Here is a 20,778-nt window from a genome sequence, read left to right on the forward strand (position 1 = left end):
GATGATCGTTTAACCGTGGAAATGTTCATTTCATTTTTGGAAATGGTTTTTCGGCGTCACACGTTATTTAAAAAGCCGTTTAGTCTTACCGTTTATCAGTTGTATCCTTTCTTTCGATTTTATAAAAGATTTTCTTACCTCCATTCACCCCTCAGGTTAAATTTTCTGCAAAAATCTATACAATAGATTACGACAACGTTTAATAAAACCGTCATTTAATAATAAAAATTTATTCTAGACTCATAAAAGCTGTTGTTTTTGATAATTTTATTCTGCATTTGATAAGTTAATAATCTTTTAAATTTTGTTTCAGGTGTCGGCGAAGCGGATTCGGAAATAAAACGTGGCAATACTAGGATGAATGGCGCTACCGTCGGTGGGGGTGGGGGTACTATTGAACATTTAACAAGCAATAATAACAACAATAACAATAATTCAAGCAATAACAATAACGGCAGTACAAATCAAAATAATAATACAAGTAGCAATAACAATAACAATAATAATACAGTCAAAGCTGAAAGATTATCGCCTCCGACCGCCGATAACAATTCATCATCGTCCAGGTAAATAAATTTATTACATATAATAAAGATTGACTTTTCTTTTTTTCTGTTTTGTTGAGTATTTACAGAAGGGAGAAAATTAAAAATTAAAAAAAAATTCTATGGAATGTTATTAAGTTATTAATTTTATAAAATTGATTTCTTTTTGTTGTAAATTGAAATAAACTAATCTAACTATTCTTTTAATTTTGCGTGCGAGTTTTTTCATTTATTTACTAGATTGATAAGATCAGTAGAGAATTTGAGCCGACGATTAAGTATTTTAAAACCGTTAACGTGAAAAATGTGTAAATTTTTAAAGCTAATAGAAAAAAAGGAAGAATATTACGAAATTATTAATCAGCCGAACGGTCAACAAAAGAGTAAAATTACAACCCTGGATTTAAGTTAAACTTATTAAATACATATTGCGGATACTCCTCGTTTCACGTCATACATATAATCCTCATTTCGTTTGACCGCGGGGGATTTACTTATTGTTCAGTAGTCGAACGGATCGCGATGTACACAAAATATTGCGGATAAATATAATTTGGGATGAGGTGTAGCTGTTGAACGTTTGAGTTTAATAGAAAACCTCGAAGAATAAAGACCTGTTAGAATTACGTGTTGCATACAAAAATGTTATAAAAACGTGAGAGTTTCCATATTTTTAAAAATAAAGTCGATCGCCGTATCGAAAAAGCGGCGGAGAATTCAAATACGTCATTAGGTTTATTTTTAATGCGCTCAAACGAAAAGTTCTTCGTAGCTTTTATAGTCTCTCTCTTTTTTCCTGTTTAGCCTCCGGTAACTACCGATTAGATAATTCTTCAGAGAATGAATGAGGATGATATGTATGAGTGTAGTCTTGTACATTCTCAGTTCGACCGTTCCTGAGATGTGTGGTTATTGAAACCCGACCGCCAAAGAACACCGGTATCCACGATCTAGTATTCAAATCCGTGTAAAAATAACTGGTTTGTCTAGGACTTGAACGCTGTAACCTCGACTTCCAAATCAGCTGATTTGGGAAGACGCGTTAACCACTAGACCAACCTGATGGGTGTAGCTTTTATAGTCTGTGAGATCCCATTAAAACGGATCCCCTGTTACACGACAGGTTTTCATATTAATCGTGCCGCTTAACGATTTTAAAACGAATACTGTTCGTTTAACGAGAGTCGTTTAACTATAGTATAAGGAAATGAAGCGGACTGTTTATCTTTAATTTTCTCCCCACTCGCATATCACAATATGGGTTCAAAACGACCGACTTGAGGAGTCAACTCCTTTCTTCATGTTCAGTGCAGCTTTTCTTACAGCTGCTGCTCTGATGTTAGAGCCGGCTGTTTTCGATATTTTTTTCGGTTCTTCCAAAGCGGGCAGTTTTGAAAATTATGCCGTAAATGAAAATCTTCTAATGACCGAGAAGACCGTAGTCTGCGGTGAATTACGCGGTCTATAAAACGATCTAGTAGACTTCGAAATCGAATGGCAGTGCGGAATATAGCATCGTCTTGCTACAACCGCCAATTTAGCTCTTCGAGGCTATGAAATTTGTAACGATTGCTCAAGAACATTTTGCAGTTATTGTCTGTCAAAATAACGGGTTCGAACGCTTTTTGTCACGAATCGCGCAACATCAATTTTTTTTGGATCGAAATGTCCTTTTGTAATAAGTATGATGTTTCTCAGAATTAATATGTCTACAAAAATGAAACCGCGCTTGATCTGATTAAAAGAAACGTCGTTCAAAACGTGTTCACCACCGTGAGTGAAACGTTTGATTCACCTACGGTACTGAAATAGTCGATTAAGGTCAGAATCGGTAGAGTTCTTGAACCGCTTGAATTCATTACGGGCGTAATTTTAATTTAGTTTTAGTTTTGTAAACGACCACGAATATAATTACAGTTTTTGAGAAAGTTTCCTGGATAACGTTAAGGCGACTAGTGAACGTCGTGTGACGTAACACTGACGGATGACCGCTGTCCTGTTTAACAAAATCTAGACACTACACGAAAAATATTCCATTTATTCGATACCGTCGAGAAAATTAACCGTAAAAACATTTGGCGACCGGAACAACAACCGAGTAATTAAATTATGCGCCGCATAAAATAGGCTGGGTTTATGAAAACGGCATAATTGATGTACAGGTAAAGGGACCGTGAGTAACGTTTGATCTATACGTTTTGTTTTCGTCAAGAACAGCCTCAGAAAAATTCCTGCCTAGCCTGGAACCTGTAACGATAAACTTACTTCTGTACGATCGGCGTTCGTTTCTGGTCGTCCGACTTTATGAACGTACTGCACTTTATTTGGATTGTGATACAATAACGTATCGGATTTTACGGCGACTGAAAACCGTTTGAAATTAATTAGGTATTTAAAATATTGAATTTATAAAAATGTAATTCCGTTTTGTTAAGTTTTTGATATTAAATAAATCTGTTTTTATTTATTTTTTTCGCGAAATTCTTAATAAATGTATTATGTAATCGGGCTTTTTAATCGATTATATTTTTTGTATTTTATATGTCTTTTAATAGTTTTATACCATTTTTTTCTGTTTTACTTTAGGAGTGGTACACCTGTATCATCATATGAAGGGACGCCGCCAACCGGTCTGGACCGTGCGTCATCACCCCATATCAAAGTTATGGATCAAGTGATGACAAGGAATTATAGCGATTTCATGAGAAGTTTAGCCGCTAAATATAATCACGCTAACCCTAACGAGTAAGAATATTTAATTAAAATATTATCTTAAGTCTAAAATATGCTATCACTCCGCGGTGGAGTGGTAGCGTCATCTGGAGATCCCGAGTTCGAATCCGGGTCTGACGTGGCGTGTTTCATAAGCGACAAAATTTCCATTTCATTTTTCCACGCACAAACTTCTAGATTATATGGTGAATTAATTATTTCATTTTCCCACGCACAAACTTCTACATTATATGGTGAATTAATTATTAAATATATATATAATTTTTTTTTTACGAACTGATTTAATATTTCAGTTGAAAATTTTTTTCTTCGTAGCTTTCAACATTTGTTCCAAGCAATTCGAAAAAATGACTGATATGACACCCATGTCAGCTGTATTCATTCCTTTGAATATGACGGATTTCCAAGAGTAATCGCGTGTTTATATTGTTATTTCAACCGTTACATAAAAACACAAATTAATTTCTAACCGACGTTCGATAGGTTTGTTAGTTTTTTCATAACCGAAAAGTAGGAAATTTTATCGCCATTCATTATACTATTGGGAAATGAAAAAATAATTTTTTATTAATTTTTAAAATGTATATCGTGTAAAATTTACTTTTTGTTTACCCAAAATGGGGTTTTTTAATCGATTTTAGCGCTTACAGTCATCGCTATTTGATTTAAGGATACAACTCAAAAGTAAAAACAAATTCTAAAATGATTTTTTCTAACTAAAATTTCAATTAAAAAAATAGATAAAAAAGTTACATTATAATAATTTTTTAAAACTGTATAAATTTTTTTTTTCAATTACTGAAATTGTCTTAAAGGTTATATTTTAGAGAAAAAAATTGTCAATAATAAACTACGTCTTAAAATAGTAATAACACAGCGGTTATCAAAAAATTTATTTGATTTCAAAAAGCGTTTTTTTTAAATAAATGAACATATAACGTTAAGTGAATTATAAAATACACGTTTGAATGCTTAATATGCTCGCACACGGATTCCCGGCATTTTTTTTTCTTGGCATTTCTCCCGCCACTACCCCATTCGGTCGCCCTAAAGCGTAAGATCGAATGTCTGTGCCACAAACGGCAACTGAGCCTCGAATAGTTTAGCGACCGGTATGCTAACATAGCTCCTACCTTACCTATCAGCGTGAGCGGACTAAGCGTGTTGCCACACACCGTCGACTTACGTGTCCCAACCGCTCACTTGTCATATATTTTCTAAAATGGGTAGGCGCACCCCGTCAACTACTAAAAATATATATGACATCCATAAATAAAATTTGTTTCGTCTAGGCAGTAATTCTCTGCCGCGCCTAGGTCGCTGAATGCCAGCAAGTACCTGTCCACCATTTTATAGCGCTTTGAGCGATAGTAATTGGCCGGTGGACAGCCTTACTCAGGGTTAGCTTCCCACGGCAATGCGGTAAGAGACATTCCCTTAAGTAAACTGCGGATGCCGGTTGAACAAAGCAACCGCATCTAGGAACTTCCATACGATCCGACAATGAGACTCTCGCCACACTTACTCGGCGCTTGTGAGACGCCAATTTTCTCCTTGCCCTCTAAGTTTCCCGGTCTCAACCCCCCCCCCCCCAAGACCAGCGCAGTTAAACATCAGGTGTTCATTTGACTGGACCTCCCTGCAGACGCACAGCTCATCAGCTGTCAGGCCGAACCGAAACTGATATAAATTCAAATTAACATGGTTGGTGAGCACGTGGAACCCGTTGCCCTTAAAAACGAGCTCGAGGCATACCATCCCCCCCAGATCCCGTATTAACTTAAACAAGGATCTTCTCTTAGTCGTGGTATCCCATTCCAGCTGCCATGCTTCCATCGCGAGGTTCTGCAACTTCTTCCGTAGGCGGGAGATGGGTAACTGAACGAAATTTCGATCCGGTGCATTGTTCTGCCTTTCCGTTCCGGTACTGGCTCGGCCCGAAACCACATCCCAAATACCTCGGCCTCCCGACCTCTTCGCAGTCACCACATGGCTGCCCGAACTTTCACCATTAGATCGATTGAGAGGCCTTTTCCGATACGGTGGTAGCCTCGTAGGAGGTTGTTTTGGAAAACATCAGTGTGTAAAATTAAGGCTCTGTGCTGAGCACTCCTTAAATTTTGAAGAAGTGCTCTATTCATATCCAACCTATGCATCCTCGGTACACCATATACATTTGACGGCCAGACAACCCGTAGTCCTTCCGAGCAATCCTCCTAAGTTTGTGCATCACTGAGACGGCGTCCGTCGCTACTTGCCTACGCGGTTTTGCATAACAACAGAAGCGGCTTGAGTAACACCAGACATGATACGTAAACCGATGTGTTTCACAAACTTCCATAAGAATGATCACAGACAGTGAGATCGTACGAAATCGGTAGCCTGTGGTAAAATGTCAAATCGGTAGACCCTTTAAGAAACGCTCGATCTTGCAAACCCAAGGTGGTGGGTGTTCCATCCTGGTGCAAAATAGATTTATAAGAATCTGATCGTAACTGTTGGAAAAGCCAGTTCTGCCACATACCCGTGTAGGAGATCCCAGTAACGCTGATTTACTAGCGGCTCTGATCCCGATATTCTTACGTTGTGGCGCTTTACCGCCTTTCTTTCCACTTAGGTGAATCGTAGCCTCGTAACCGAACACTAAGCAGAAAAGAAAGGTAGCTATCACTTTGTCGACGGATGAATCACAAAACCGCATGTCATTGTTTATTTCTTCTGCGGAGGACATATACCGATCGAATCCTGAACGGTTTGAGTAACAAATGTCGTCGCAAAGCACAAGTAACGAATAGCTCTCGGTCGCCACAACGCGTAAACTTTCCTGGATTGCGTACAAAACTCTTTCGGATATGTCTGACGACTTAGTCTGACTCACAGTGGCCGGCCTCCAGATTTAATTTTACACAATCGTTCTGTTTCTTGAAACTGTTAAGCCAACGTCGAATGTTCTGAGCAGAAGGAGGTGCTTTGTCGACGAATATCACGCTGTACACTTTTCAGGGCTCACAATTATCGAAGAGAATAACGCTTTCTGTATCGCAGTCGCTATCGATACCAAGACTGAAAGAAGAAAAACGGTAATTTCAGCTTCGTTCTTCCCCTGTCTACTATTTCGTTATTTTTATATAAAACTTTACATCTCAAATTCGGATAGAGGAATCACATTAATATTTGGTAAGCGTATTTGTAATAAAGTTTTAAAATTAGCAAAAAATCAGGACAGATACCTTCGCAAATTAAAAAATGGCGGTCATGTTTATGTTTCAATCCGTTATATCTTCGTAAATATTAGTTTTATCAAAATTTATGTTGTTGCTAAAATATTAAGCCTTTTATTTTAAACAAAATGGCATTTTATTTTTTAAAGTCGGTTAACAAATAGCCGAGTTATGGCAGAAAATTAATGTGTTTTTGTGTCTGTTTTCATGTCCTCCACTTTACGTTCAATTCGATTAAATATTAATTATTTTTATTTATTAATTCTAGTATTGTAAATTAGTATCAAATTGTACAGTAATTTTCTCACAATTATAGACATAATAATTGATAAATAAAACAACAACCTGTGATAATCTTACGTTAATTGTTGTAGAACGTTAGCTGCATTTTTTTTTTTTAATTAACAGTTAGCAGTTGTTAAAAGCTGTAAAATATGATGAAAGTGTTCACCGTTACAGAATAAAAAAGTCTCCAGTCTTTTTCTGAGGGATTGTCTTAACCATTCAAAAATTCCAGGATTATTCATAATTTCTTGAAATCCATTTTTGATCCTTCGATGAAGATACTCAATGTTGAGTAAAAAGTACGTTTCAAATGGCCCCGCAGGTATAAGTTAGGAGAGTTTAAGTCAGGGGTTCGGGCAAGGCAGGGCACTGGCCCACCGCGGTCTATCCATTTTTCACGGAAAGTTTCATGCAGGAAATCTGATACCGACTGACTAAAATTTGCTTGACCTCCATCGTGTTGAAACCGTATATTTCCTCTTAATTGTAGAGGTAGGTCTTCCGACATACGCAGAAGATTTTCGGTCAAATGAGCAAGATAATTTTATCCATTTACGTAGAATGACGGGACACAAAAGACGGTCATTAAATATACTGCCCATACGATCAGGGAAAAGATTTATTGACGGCTACTTTGGAAGGGACCGTGAGGATTCTCGTCGCTCCAGATATTCCGGTTGTGGTACTTTTGAACCCCATTCTTGTTGAAAGAAGCTTAATCTGCGACAAGAATCCTTGCCGAAAATAAAGGATCTTCAATTAATGTTCTTCGAAACCGGATACAGAATGCCAATCTACGTTGAAAATCATCGGCAGTCAGCCCTTGTACGCGCTGCAACTGGTAAGGGTAAACACAGTTACCATTTAAAATCCGCCGCACAGTCGCGTGGCTCAAATCTTCTTGTATTGCCAGAAAACGTGTACTTTTATCAGGGGATTCTTCCACAAGATTTAGAACACTTTCTACCAATTCAATAGTCCTAGTACTCCTTGGTTTACCACGATCATGATTCCCTGGTGTAAATGAACTTGTTCCCTTAAGCCGTAAGTAAAGTCCCCCAAAAGTTTTTTTTTTCATTTGAAACGCATCTATTAAGAAACCTGTTTTTATAGTCTTTTTGCTTCTGCCCTGTTGCAGTTCGCTAAACCGTACATTCAATGTGCGTCACACATTTCCGCAAAAGAATATTCAAAGTCCACGATGATAAAACTATAAAACTTAAAAAATACCGATAACACTGAACGTTAAATAAACACTCGCAAGTAAACGATGAGTTTAAATTACTCTAAAATCATACGGTTTTATTTTAAAGTAATGCGCATTGCATTTTTGCATCGTTAAAATGATCGGCAAAAATAGTCGCTGTGTAAAATTATTTAAAATAGAGAAGTTAATATCGAACGTTTTATAATTATTTAAAATGAAATTTTATTGTGAGAAAATTACTACATAATTTGTTATTAATTTACAGTACTAGAATTAATAAATAAAAATAATTAATATTTAATCCAATTAAACGTAAAGTGGAGGACATGAAAACAGACACAAAAACACATCAATTCTGCCATAACTCGGCTATTTGTTAACAGACTTTAAAAAATAAAATGTCATTTTGTTTAAAATAAAAGGCTTAATATTTTAGCAACAACATAAATTTTGATAAAACTAATATTTACGAAGATATTACGGATTGAAACATAAACATGACCGCCATTTTGTAATTTGCGAAGGTATAAGTCCTGATTTTTTGCTAATTTTAAAACTTTATTACAAATACGCTTACCTAATATTAATGCGATTTCTCTATCCGAACTTAAGATATAATGTTTTATATAAAAATAACTAGATAGTAGACACAGGAAGAATTAAGTAGAAATTGTCATTTTTCATAAGGATATTTTTTTTAGTTTTACAAATAGATCCGAAAAAGTACAGTCAAACCACAATTTTAGAAATACCCCTCTCTGTGTGTGTGTGTGTGTGTGTGTGTGTGTGTGTGTGTTTGTGTGTGTGTTTGTGTGTGTGTATATATATATGTAGTTTTGGTGTGATACACTAATATTTTTTAAAACTCTTGTGTTTTTTTGTTTGTTTGATTCTTCATTGAATAATTGTCAATCTCCTTGATATCAAACGTGACGAATGATGGATTTTTAACCGTAAATCGATTAATATCGAATTATTATAGTAAGAAAAAGAAATTATCCTCATGTACAATCGATTATATTATCATTGTAGTCTCTATTAAAGTAAATGTGTTTTCTTCTTTATGTGTGTGTGTGTGTGTGTGTGTGTGTGTGTGTGTGTGTGTGTGTGTGCCAGTATCAGACAATAACATTCCTTCTTGTAGGAGATAGGTGTTGAGAAAAAGGATGTATTGTAGCAATAATAAAAAATATTAAAGGTGTACTTATCGCTAAGTATTAGTGCTAGGTTGCAACGTGTGGCGAATATGAGAGGTCTGTTGATATCTCGTATATATTTTTATTGCATGCTGTATTTATAAGTCTCTAAAGTAATACGTGGATACAGTCACGCTCATGCGCGTGCTCTAGACTTCTTGTTTATATAGTATGCAATACAGTGTTTTTACTATAGTAGATGCCACAGCAGATTAGATATCCTAGTACTGTGTGTGTGTGCGTGTGTGTGTGTGTGTGTGTGTGTGTGTGTGTGTGTGTGTGTGTGTGTTGGGTGGGTGGGGGTATCGCTAATATGCGCGAAATTAGACATCCGATGATTATTTTTTAAAGTATAGAGAATACGTGGGAAAGTGTACATGAACTACTGTATGACTATTAGAAACATCGTTTTGTATTAATTTTCGTCTCTTTTTAACATTTTAATTTTGTTTTTCTTTTTACTTCCGATAAAGGTATATTTACTCTTTTTTTAGTCTTATTCTATATAATTTGTTATTATTATTTTTTAATCCGTGATATTTATTTATTGTTTGTTGTTAAATCTCTTTTTTTAATTCATTATGCGAGAGAAATTAGCTTCATCGTTACACCGCCTCGGTATCCTATTTTCCTTTTTTAAATACCTATATTCTCTATGTATTTTTGTTACTAGAATACGATCGAAGAGACCTTCTTAGAAGCTGAAGAACAAATAAGAGCGTAGTAATCGAACCCTTATCGTATAAAGAGATCTCGTATCGTCTAATAACTACTTCTACGGATTTGGTTTTTCATTCAAACACCGAATAGCAGACCGGTTAACATATGTGATTTCTACCGAATCGTATAAATACTAAGGTACTTGCATAGGTCTTCGCGTCCTTAACGCTGACCCAAAATGTAGTTTTCTTATGAAAATCTACAGAATATGTTGTAGAAGAACTACCAGGGAAAGAGAAGTTTGAAGCGTAGAGGGACTGCGAAAATAACAGTCTCGCACAAAGGAGATTCATTCGTCACACTTCAATTCGGTTATTTGTTGCTATCGTACAATACATTTCATCGTTTTTAAATTTACTATTATCAAAGCACAACAGATACGTAAATAATTTTTTTTTTTTTTTTACTTTAAATATTTAGGGTCGAATCGATTGGAGAGATACATTTCCGGACATACAAACCGTTTATCTATATTCGTAATTATCGATTTAACGATTTAGGAATAAATTTGTTAATCTTTTACAAGCGGTGAAGAATTGACTCCTGTATTTTATGAGATTGTAAAAATCAAGAAAACTGTAAGATACGAGGTGAAAACAGGTTTCGATTACGTTTTATTTGTTAACGGTCAAAACTTTGAATTCATCAAAAGGTCTACCACTCGCGTAACGTCTCGACATATACGGTGCGGCTCTTCATATATGTTTTGGGATCGCATTCGTTTTGTTAAAAGGGGTCTAATGCTTTCTCCCACGCTCTGATTTCTGTCTGCCGACGACAGAATATAGATTTGTCGTCGGCTGAATATGTCATTTTTATAATATTTTGATATTTGATTTCAGTAATACCGGTATATTTTAATTTCCGATACGTGTTATTTTCATGACAGTTCCGTTTTAAAGGCGGATCGATAAGAAACTTGAAATACTTTATTTATTATTTACTCTTCCTTGCGAGCTAGGACGTGTAGAAGCCCTACCTGCGACCGAGTAATTTTCCGGTCCGATTAGACGTACCCGGTTTGGTGAGTGGATTTTAATACCGTCATAATGAACGGTGATTCATTATTTATCGGACAAAATGTCATATATACGGGGTTTTTCGTCGTTTACCGCAAGAATGTGGCTCCGTCGAGCCGCGATTGACAACTACGAGTCCTACTTCAGCCAGATTGTTAAAATTTTCCAGGAAGAATCATTTAAGATTAGTGCGGTATCGTCGGCAAAAGCGACAACATCTAGTAGTTTTAATAAACCGTTTATTCGTTTGGGAATTCATTCGGGAAATTTTAGCATCGTTCATTATCCGTAAAAGGAAATCTGTAAACAGGATCGCGCTTATTTAAGAAACCTTACTGGAATTTTATGGCGTATGAAATTACATCCAAATTACAAATCGTTAAAGTAGCCCTCGCGGAAATTTTTCTTTAGAAGCTATACGCACTGCTTTTTTCTATCTTCAAAAATATAAAATCGTTCACATTTTTTCATATTTTTCATCGTTCCAAACTTTACATGTTTATTACTCTTTCCTTTATTTTTCATTTTTAATAGTCTTTTTAAATACAGAGGGATATCGATTATCCATACACCAAATTTTCTTATGTTTAAATATCCGGACAACTTACATCCGTCCAGGCGATTAAAAGAAAATTCAATTCCCTTTTTAAAAAATATAAAATACTATTCGAACGTATGTTTACTGACCTTTATCTTTATTCGGTTTTTTAATTGACTTTTTTCAATTAATATAGCGCAAGTTTTGAAGTATCTTTTTAATTTTAATGAAATGTATTTATTTTGGTCTTTATATTTATACTCGTTAAACATTAGAATTGTACGGTCCAGACGATAAACTTACTTTTTTATTTTCCAATTATCACGATTTCTGATTATCCGGATTTTTCTTTGCAAAGATCAGGCCGGATAATCGACGTTTTACTGCGGAGTTCCTTCTTACTATTAACCTCAAACAAATAATATCTCCTCTTTTATTATCGTTTTTCGAGTATATCACAACACATGTGTCTCTTTCCATTAGCGCTTTTCGTCCTTATATTTACATATGTCCGTTGCTTTAACTTTAACCGTATGAAATTTTGTTTTCGTATTTTGATTCTATATTTTTTCAGCTAATGTTATTTTTGACGGTCTATAATGTTAAATTATCGATACGTTAATGAATAAATAAATACTAGTAAAAAAACTGTATTTTGTTCAAAACCGGAAGAATTCCAACAATAAAGAAAAGCTATGGCTTACAAGACGATGGAAATATACTCTTAGGTTAGGCCTCGGTCGTATACAATCGTTTTCACCGAAACGTTTTTCCGTCTTGTTGGCTTTTAAATATTCTCGTTCGATCGGATTTTTTTATCTAAGGAGGATTATTATTGTCTGCGAAAATTTTTTTTTATTTTTGAGCGCGAATCGTCAAACCGGTTTGACGCTATTCTCCATTCGTTTCTATTCTACGCTAATATTTTTATCTTAACGTATTTATTACGTCCTACAATTTTAATCGTCTACTATATGATCTTTGTAAAAGTTTTCGCTTTCTAATCGTTATAATACCGAATTAAATGAACCCGGATATCTTAATATATAGAATACAGATCTTGAATTTCTCAGAAGAAAGCTCTGAGTTTATTAAAAAGTAATAATAAGTAAAAAACTTATCACGGAGATCACAGTTATTTTAACTATTATTAGACCGTTCTCATTTTAGACCTATCACTGACTACCCGACAATAAAAATTTTAAAACTTTTTCAGGCTTATACGTACCTTCAAACCTTTATTAAATCGATTCTACGTATGTAAGAGTACGTTTCTACATCGGATGCCGTAAATAAATGATTTAGGTAATCCGACAAACGGTCGCTTCCCAAAAACCTGTTACAAATTCTCAGGAACAACCGGCTCCTGATACGCAAACAACACTCAACCCAAAAAATGATCTCTTAAACCTTTTTTTTTTACTGCAGGGCACTTTGTACGTATTCTGTACGTTATTACTTTCAGAGATAGAGAGACTAAATCTGATTAGTGGCGTTTGTATCTTAGATGTTACATATGTGTTACCGCAACAAATGCTTCAACGTGTAGTACATTTATATTAGCGGAAAACAAAGTATCGTCTATAATGAAATTAATTACAAACAATATGAAATTATTAGCAGAAATATCCGAATCAAACGAAAAAGATCTAAGTTAAAACGGGGAAAACCCGGATACATAAAAAGCTGATATTTAAAAACGATATTGAAAAAATATTTTGCAAACTTTCCAGGGTAACCTCTAACTCAATATTACAGTTTTATTTTTCACTGTTTTGTAGAACAGGGAGAGAAAGACTGGTGTGTGTTTGTGTGTGTGTGTGTGTGTGTGTGTGTGTGTTTGTGTGTGTGTGTGTAAAACATTGTATTAATAGATAAAGGTGTAAATTGAATTTTTGTTTTTGTGAAGTTCCTTATGATGGATAAAGTGAAAGTATCGCTTTTTATTAGAATTCTGTGAGTCTGGTATTTTACATATCACTCTATAGTCAGCTTATTAAAGAAGGCAACGATATACCGTTTTATTCCTCACTGTTACTAATGTATCCGGCACGATTTAATTCATATTCTTGTCGAATGACTACGATTTCCCGGGAGCGACTTCTGTCGCACGTCGCCTTTGTTTGTCGCATATGGTTGCGAATGTGGAAACTACTAAATTATTTATATGTTGTTATTAAGATGATTATTATTTATATGCGTTTATTATAATTTTATTTATTTACCTCAGGGCCGCAGAGCTTACTTGCTCATCATTACCGTCTTGCCAGGGGGCCTCGCGCCTCGGACCCCAGCAGTATTCGTTACCCTCACGGTTGTGAGGATAGTACCGACAATAACGATTAAAATATTCAGACTTTATAGAAACCTATAAAAGAAAATGAACTAAAAAAGACAGAATAGCAGTTAGTAATTACGGTAGCCGAAGTAGACACACCTTTGACGACGAAAAATTCAAAACTCATTTCTGTTGCCGCGGTGACAGAAAAATATAATAATAAAGTAAAAGGATTAATCCTTTTTCTCTTTAATGGATACTTTTAATTCACAGCTTCACTCCTAAGGGGGCTAGAGCCTCGTTCTACGGCTTAAAACCTTCCTTGGGACAACACAATGCATCTTGCAAACTTGAAAGCGGTCGGTCGGCCGGTTCTCACGCGATACGAGAACAGGCAAACGGACAAACTTTCGGCTTAATATTTAAGATTTTGAATAATATATTACTTGAGAGCAATAATAATATTATTATTTGAGAGCAGTGTAATTTATATTGATGTAAAGTAATAATTGTTTCAGTTACTTCAGCACGACGACTCCTGGAACGGGAAGAAATGGTTTTCCTGGCGATCCAAGATTTGTCGGTGGATTCAAAACGGGTGCTGCGACGCCGTTCGTCGGTTTAATGGCGCCATTAACAGGGACACCGGCCCCGCCCACCGGTGGATCGACCAACAGCGGTCCTAATACGTCATCGGCGAACATCGTTTCGAACAACAGTAGCGGTGCCAGCGCTTCTATCGGGAATTTAAAAGAGTCATCGTCGAACGACGCTAAATCTTCACCTGCGGCCGCTGAAGCACCGCCGTTTCCTAATTTTAGTCATAATCCGTTCGTTCCACCGCCAGGAGTACCGCCTTTATTTCCACCGATGATCGATATGAGTTCTACGCAGGCGTTGCTAAATATGGTTAGATCTGCATCAGCGCATAGCGCCAACCAATTAGAAACTTATTTAAAGGTATGTAACTTTACAAATTTTTTTTCTACAACGATTGTATAACGTGTATATTTTTTAAAAAACTTTTAAGTCGTATTTTATAATTTTGTTACGCTTGAAAATAATCTGCAAAAGGAAACTTTATGGCTTTTATACAGCGTAAACTTCGTTCGACTACCCAACTTTCTGTAAAAATTAATGTTTTCGAAAATTTTCAAAAAATGTCTTGATCTTAAAATCATATATATTTTTTTGAAAATATAATATAGCGTGAAAAAAAAATCAAGATTTTATTACGGGATAATCGACTATGATAATCTCATAATAATAATAATTTTTTTTTCTTTTTTTTTTTCTTGAGGAGCGAGGTGGAAATGCATTTACGCACGAAGTGTCGGGCTCCCTCTGATGGTATTATCCAATCACTATCAGCAGACTACCGACTAAAACCATCCCCCTTTCTACCAGGGTTCGACCCGGAACCGTTTAACACATTACTTCCGGTCGAGTCCTCCTATACTAGCCTGTTAGGTGCTACCTAATTTTCAGGACTATCCAGGTCAACCTTTTTAGCCCTGAGTATGTTGCCGACGAATCGGGCTACGCTTTCCCAGCTGCTCAGGTCACGGAGCATCATCGCAACCACGTTGTGGGGACTCAGTGCTCCGTGATCCGCCTCTAGTGTCCCTCGATCTGCCGCCCACCGAGCACATTTGAAAAAGGTGTGCTCAGTGTCGTCCCGTACACCGGGACAATACAGGCAGTCGGGGGACGGCGCTTTCCCTATGACATGGAGGTAAGCGCGGAAGTACCCGTGACCCGTTAAAAATTGGGTCGTGTAGTACTCCAGTTCTCCATGCCGTCGCTCCGTCCACGGTCTGACCAGAGGAATAAGCCTTGCGGTCCATCGTCCTCTGGTCTCGTGGTCCCAGGTCTCTTGCCATGCGAGGAACGTGCGAGTGCGTTCCTCGTTGGCAATGGTCACCCAGTCTTCGCCTGCCCGTCGCCTCCTGTAGATCGCCTGGCGCTCCCTTGCTAAAGTAGCAATGGGTATGACGCCGGCGACCACAAGTACTGCAGGCTCGGAGACCGTCCGACACGCGGAAGCGACTCGCAAGGCTGCGGTGCGTTGCACCTGCGCGAGCCGCTTCCGGTTTCTCGCAACTCTTAATGCCTGGGCCCACACTTCCGACCCGTATAACAGGATGGAATGCACCGTGGACATCAGCAATCGCCGTCTGCTGGCCTTCGGTCCGCCGACATTCGCCATAAGCCGGCTGAGAGCAGTTACGGCTCTCGCAGCTTTGTCGGCGTCTGTACGAAGCTGCTCAGCAAAGCTGAGTTTCCGGTCGATCATCATACCGAGGTACTTTGCGGCGGCTTGGTCTCGACAACCTCTACCCCGACCCGTAGGGGGAGAAGGGTGTCGATACGTTTCTTCGTGAGAATTACGATCTCCGTTTTGCTGAGGGCTAGAGGCAATCCATGATCGTCCAGCCAGGCACCGACTCTGTGCATGGCCCGACTGAGCCTCAGTTGGGCGCGCTCCACGTCGCGGTTTGCGACAAGTAGCGCAACGTCGTCAGCGTACCCAACCATGGCAGATTCTTCAGGCATCTCCAGCCTCAGCAAGCCATCGTAGACGGCGTTCCAAAGGTCGGGGCCGAGAATCGACCCCTGCGTCGCCCCTGACGTAATCGTAGTCCTACTCCAGCCTGCTGCGGTCTCGTAAATGAGACCGCGGTTCCTCAGGTAAATAATAATAATAATTATAATATATATATATTTTTTATTTATTTGTTTATAAAATGAACCTTTATAAGTCTCTCTCGAAAATAGATTAAAAAAGATACGTGATATATGTCTTCATAGATTAAATAAAATCACATACATGCATAGCCTACAATAATACTTATAAAATTATAATTGGCAAGAGGAGTAATATTAACTGTGGTTAATGGAAAAGGAGAGCGGTTTTAAATTGAAAAACCAATTAAGACTGGGGCTCGTGGTTTCACAGTGTTATTCGATGGGGGTATCGAAAATAACGATGAGGCAAGCTCTACAGAATAATCCCGGGGGAACGATTTTTCAGTAGAAGATTCCAGTATTTTAAATATGCGGATGAAGTACGGATAGCACCAAGATGTAGAGAGAACTTAAAGAAGTAATCATGCGTCCGGGTAAAGAGAGGCCAAAGAGGTCGATTAGAAGTAAATTTGGATAAATAGAAATAAAGGAGTTACCCTATTCGCTTAGTCGGAAGGGCGATAACAATCGAAAGGTGAAGAGCAGCCATCTTGCAAATAATAGTCGTTTTGCGTATATGTAAATCAAATTTGGTTTCAAGAGCTACGCGGTTTAGAATCTAAGAAACGATTCCGGCTAAGCCAGCTCTGTTAAATACGGATCTGAAACATCCACGTCGACTGCTATGAATAAAATTATTGTACAGAGGTGGAAAGAAAGGTTTTAAGAAGAACCTACGGGCCGGAAATAGCGGGTCAGAACGAACTGTCAATTTTAACGGTTTAATGCTGAACACGGGATACCGATTGAGATAAAGAAGAAAAGATTGCGAAAAGCTAGTCGTCTACAGAGGACGGCAATATACCGAGCGATGAGGAAAGTGAGAAACGGTAGGTCTAAGAAATTTCGAAGTAGAGGAGAGAGAGGAAAAAACGGATCGATATATCAAAGAGGATTTGAGGGAGATGAACATCTTGAGGTAAAATATGAGCCGTAGGGAGGAGAAGTTTGGTGAGGTGTTGTTAAAGAGACCAGACTTCTGCACTAACTACAGCGGCGAGAGTGTATTTATGAAGGTTACCGATTACAGATACCAGATAGTATAGTAATCAAGATGCACCTTTAAATACTGAGTGATACATTGTACTGCAATTGGTCCCCTACTTTTTTTTTTTTTACGCTGACGACTTATAACGATCGATCGATTTATTCTTGTTATTTTTTTATGTCGATCATCTTTTTGTAAGAGTTCGACTAGTTTTAAAAATTCACTGGTAAATAACCGACAATCACACTTAAATTTTGAAACGTATTTTCCACTGTTTTCGAATAGTCTGAGAGAGGAAGTCCATACGCGAACGAAAATTTATTTATCGATGCCTTATCTATTCGTAGAGCCGGCTTTCAAGGGACACTTTAAAAATCATTAGGAGTGACGAAAGACTCAAAAAAAAAACACTGTAGGCATCACGCGACATGCGTTGTAACGTAGCAGAGAAAATCTCACCGTATCGCTGAGTAACAAGACATCCGTTTTAAGTCGGCGAATTAATATCTTATAGGTGATGTCTATTGTGTATAATTTAAGACTCGTTACTAACAAATCATTCGCCGGGGACCGAGTCGGCAGGAGACCGAAAGTGGAGACCAGAGTAGATGAAATCGGCGATTGAAAATTCTTCAGTACCGCATAAATCAGTCAGCAGTATGGACGTCGTGAAAGTAACTGTGACTATTAAGAGATATATAATATAAAACAAAGAACCGGGTGCATCCTTTTTATTGTAAAATCGTCGAAAAAAAGAATTTTCGCAATATTTTTTTTTATAATCAAGACCGTATGAAGATACATTAATTTTGTAAGAATATATGTTTGACGATTTGTTAAATACATTGAGATCATCGATAAGTGAGAGATCCGAATTTTAGATCTTGCATATCTTCTGAAGAAAAATAGCTTACGCAACCGGCAGAGCGCGCTCTGTTTATCATGTTATCTTGACTGCCCGCGCAATCTTTGAGTTCGGGGGTTGCTATCGACTTGGCCTGCTGCAACAGATTCCCGTAACGAGCCTAATGAGACTGGATAATTTACTCCTTTTAAAAACTCCCTTTAATAATACTTTAAAAAAGTAAATTATTTTATTTCAATCTCTTATAAACCGGATTAAATTTTGATCCGGTTTATAAGTCTATCGTCGAATAAAAGGATAGATTTAGTAATCGTACAGTGATGGACTACCAAAGGTCGCCTTTCCTCGAGAATTTAAAGGTTTGGTTAAGACCGTAATAAATTGATGACGTAAAAAGGAAAAAGCTGCGGATCAGTAAAGACTGCTTTTTATTTACTCGATGATTTATCGATAAGTTATTGCGGTCTAAGTTCAGGTATTCTTTCATTTGCCAGGTTATATAAACAAACGAATTTTCAAAGATATTTTTTTCGTTTTAACCAATACGGACGACGTTATTTCAACCGAATCGCTTTTTCAGTTTCTTTTTCTTCCGCATCGTTTCCCTGTGTTTTTCTTTTTTTCTTCTGTCCGGATATACTTCTTCCGATGTTTTTGTTTATACCGAGAATCTGCGATGTTTTTCAATTACTTTCTGGTCGCGAACGGTCTTTGATGTCTTCTCGTGTTATATTCGGCTCTTTCAGGTATTCTTTACTTTCTCTGATCCATTTTTTATCGATTTTTTAGATTATTTTTAATTTATAATATCGAGGAATATATCTTTTTTATTATTTTTTTTATTTTTTTCTTATTATTTTGTTAAATATTATTTTATTTTACGATTTTTGTTTTAATTATTATATATTTTATTCTTATTTTCTTACAGGGTGCGATTAAACGAGGTAGTGAAAATCCATTGGATTTATCGGCGAGTAAAAAATCACGTAAATCAGCATTAATGATGAATTCAGCCACATCTACATTAAGTTTAGGCGAATCTTTATACGGCGATGCTTTACTAGGTCTACCGATGTTTACTGCATTAAATCGCGCTTCCAAAGAACATCAACAGAATCGTACGCAAACTAAATCACCAAATAAACCGGTATCGTCAAATAATATTAGCGGTAATACAAATAATAGTGGTTCTCAGACGATCCCTAGTGCGATGGGTGTCGGTAATAGTATTCTATCCGGCAATACTTTAAATAAAAATAATTTAAGAAACAATCTTAATATTAATAATCGACCCCAGTGTTTGTCTATGTGTAACGATAAAACATTAACTTGTAGTTCAAATAATTCTAATTTAGTATTTAATTCGAATAGCTTGTCTACGTCGCCGTTTAGTTCTAATAACAACAGTGGTGACCCGAGTATAACCTCGTGGAACGTAGAAGATGTGGTAAATTACGTTTCATCGATCGATATATGTGCCGAGTACGCACCGGTAAGTGTTATTTATTTAATTATTTTTAGTACTTATTTTTCAGTTTTTTTTAATATTTTAAGTGATATTTTCTATAGTTCTTTAGATCGCGCGATATCTTACCTAAAAGTTTTAACTTTTAACACTTCCTACTTTTTTCTCCGCGGATAAGCCTTCAGCTACCGATCGGATATCGTTTCACGCAGTTTCTGTTTCTTCCAGAAGTTTTTCATCTGCAGTAAATTCTAATTCAAAAATCTTCTTTCTGCATTCTTTTCGATATATACAGTCGTTTTCTGAAAGGTTGAACTTTTTGAGCTCTTCCTTCATCTGTTGACCTTTATAATTCTAGAATTTATTGAAGATCTGTATGTTTAACCTTGATCGGTTCATTCGGACCGTGCGTCCATACGTCGTTTTCCTTTTTTAACTTCTTGCGCTTCAGTTTTATCTCTTTATTTGATTTCAGTCTGTGGCCTCCTTGGATCGTAAATCCTTCTTAAAATTCTTCTTTCTATCTCGAGTAGATTTTCTATTCCGATTATATTTATAGTTTCTACGGTGTACAAGACTACCGGTCTAAAAACTGTGCTATAACGCCTTAATTTTGCATTTATAGAAATGTTCTTTACCGTAAATATTTTTTGTGTAAAAGTTTAATTCCGATTTGTGTTTTTTCCTTCGATCGCTAGTTTATCTGTTCCGTTTCTACAAGATATTTAAAACGTTTCTATTGTCTTTCTGGGATACATACTGGCACTTGTCATCATTTTCTGTTTTTGAAAAGGAAATCTGCAAGTCTGTTTCTTCAGCCGCTTCTTTCAATCGGTTAATTTGGTCGATCGCTTCTTCTTCAAAAAAAAAAAAAACGCCAAGGTGTCGGAAAATAGTTAGACTTCAATCTTGACCTTCTGATCCTTTGTTCTTATATTTGCACTCGAGCCGTTACTTTACCAGAAAGTTT

General features: G+C 36.8%; 1 protein-coding gene across 1 annotated transcript in view; it reads left to right on the top strand.

Annotated features, from left to right (window-relative positions):
- Positions 1–20,778, top strand: part of Samuel (SAM-motif ubiquitously expressed punctatedly localized protein) — a 277,423-nt gene that overhangs the window by 157,528 nt on the left and 99,117 nt on the right. Inside the window, exons 2-5 of the mRNA XM_075381454.1 lie at positions 314–566; positions 3,132–3,290; positions 14,246–14,702; positions 19,272–19,835. Of these exons, the coding sequence (XP_075237569.1) occupies positions 314–566; positions 3,132–3,290; positions 14,246–14,702; positions 19,272–19,835 (1,433 nt within the window). The remainder of the gene's footprint in view (positions 1–313; positions 567–3,131; positions 3,291–14,245; positions 14,703–19,271; positions 19,836–20,778) is intronic.

Source organism: Lycorma delicatula, chromosome 13 (assembly GCF_047948215.1).
Source record: "Lycorma delicatula isolate Av1 chromosome 13, ASM4794821v1, whole genome shotgun sequence".
In the NCBI taxonomy this organism is placed as follows: domain Eukaryota; kingdom Metazoa; phylum Arthropoda; class Insecta; order Hemiptera; family Fulgoridae; genus Lycorma; species Lycorma delicatula.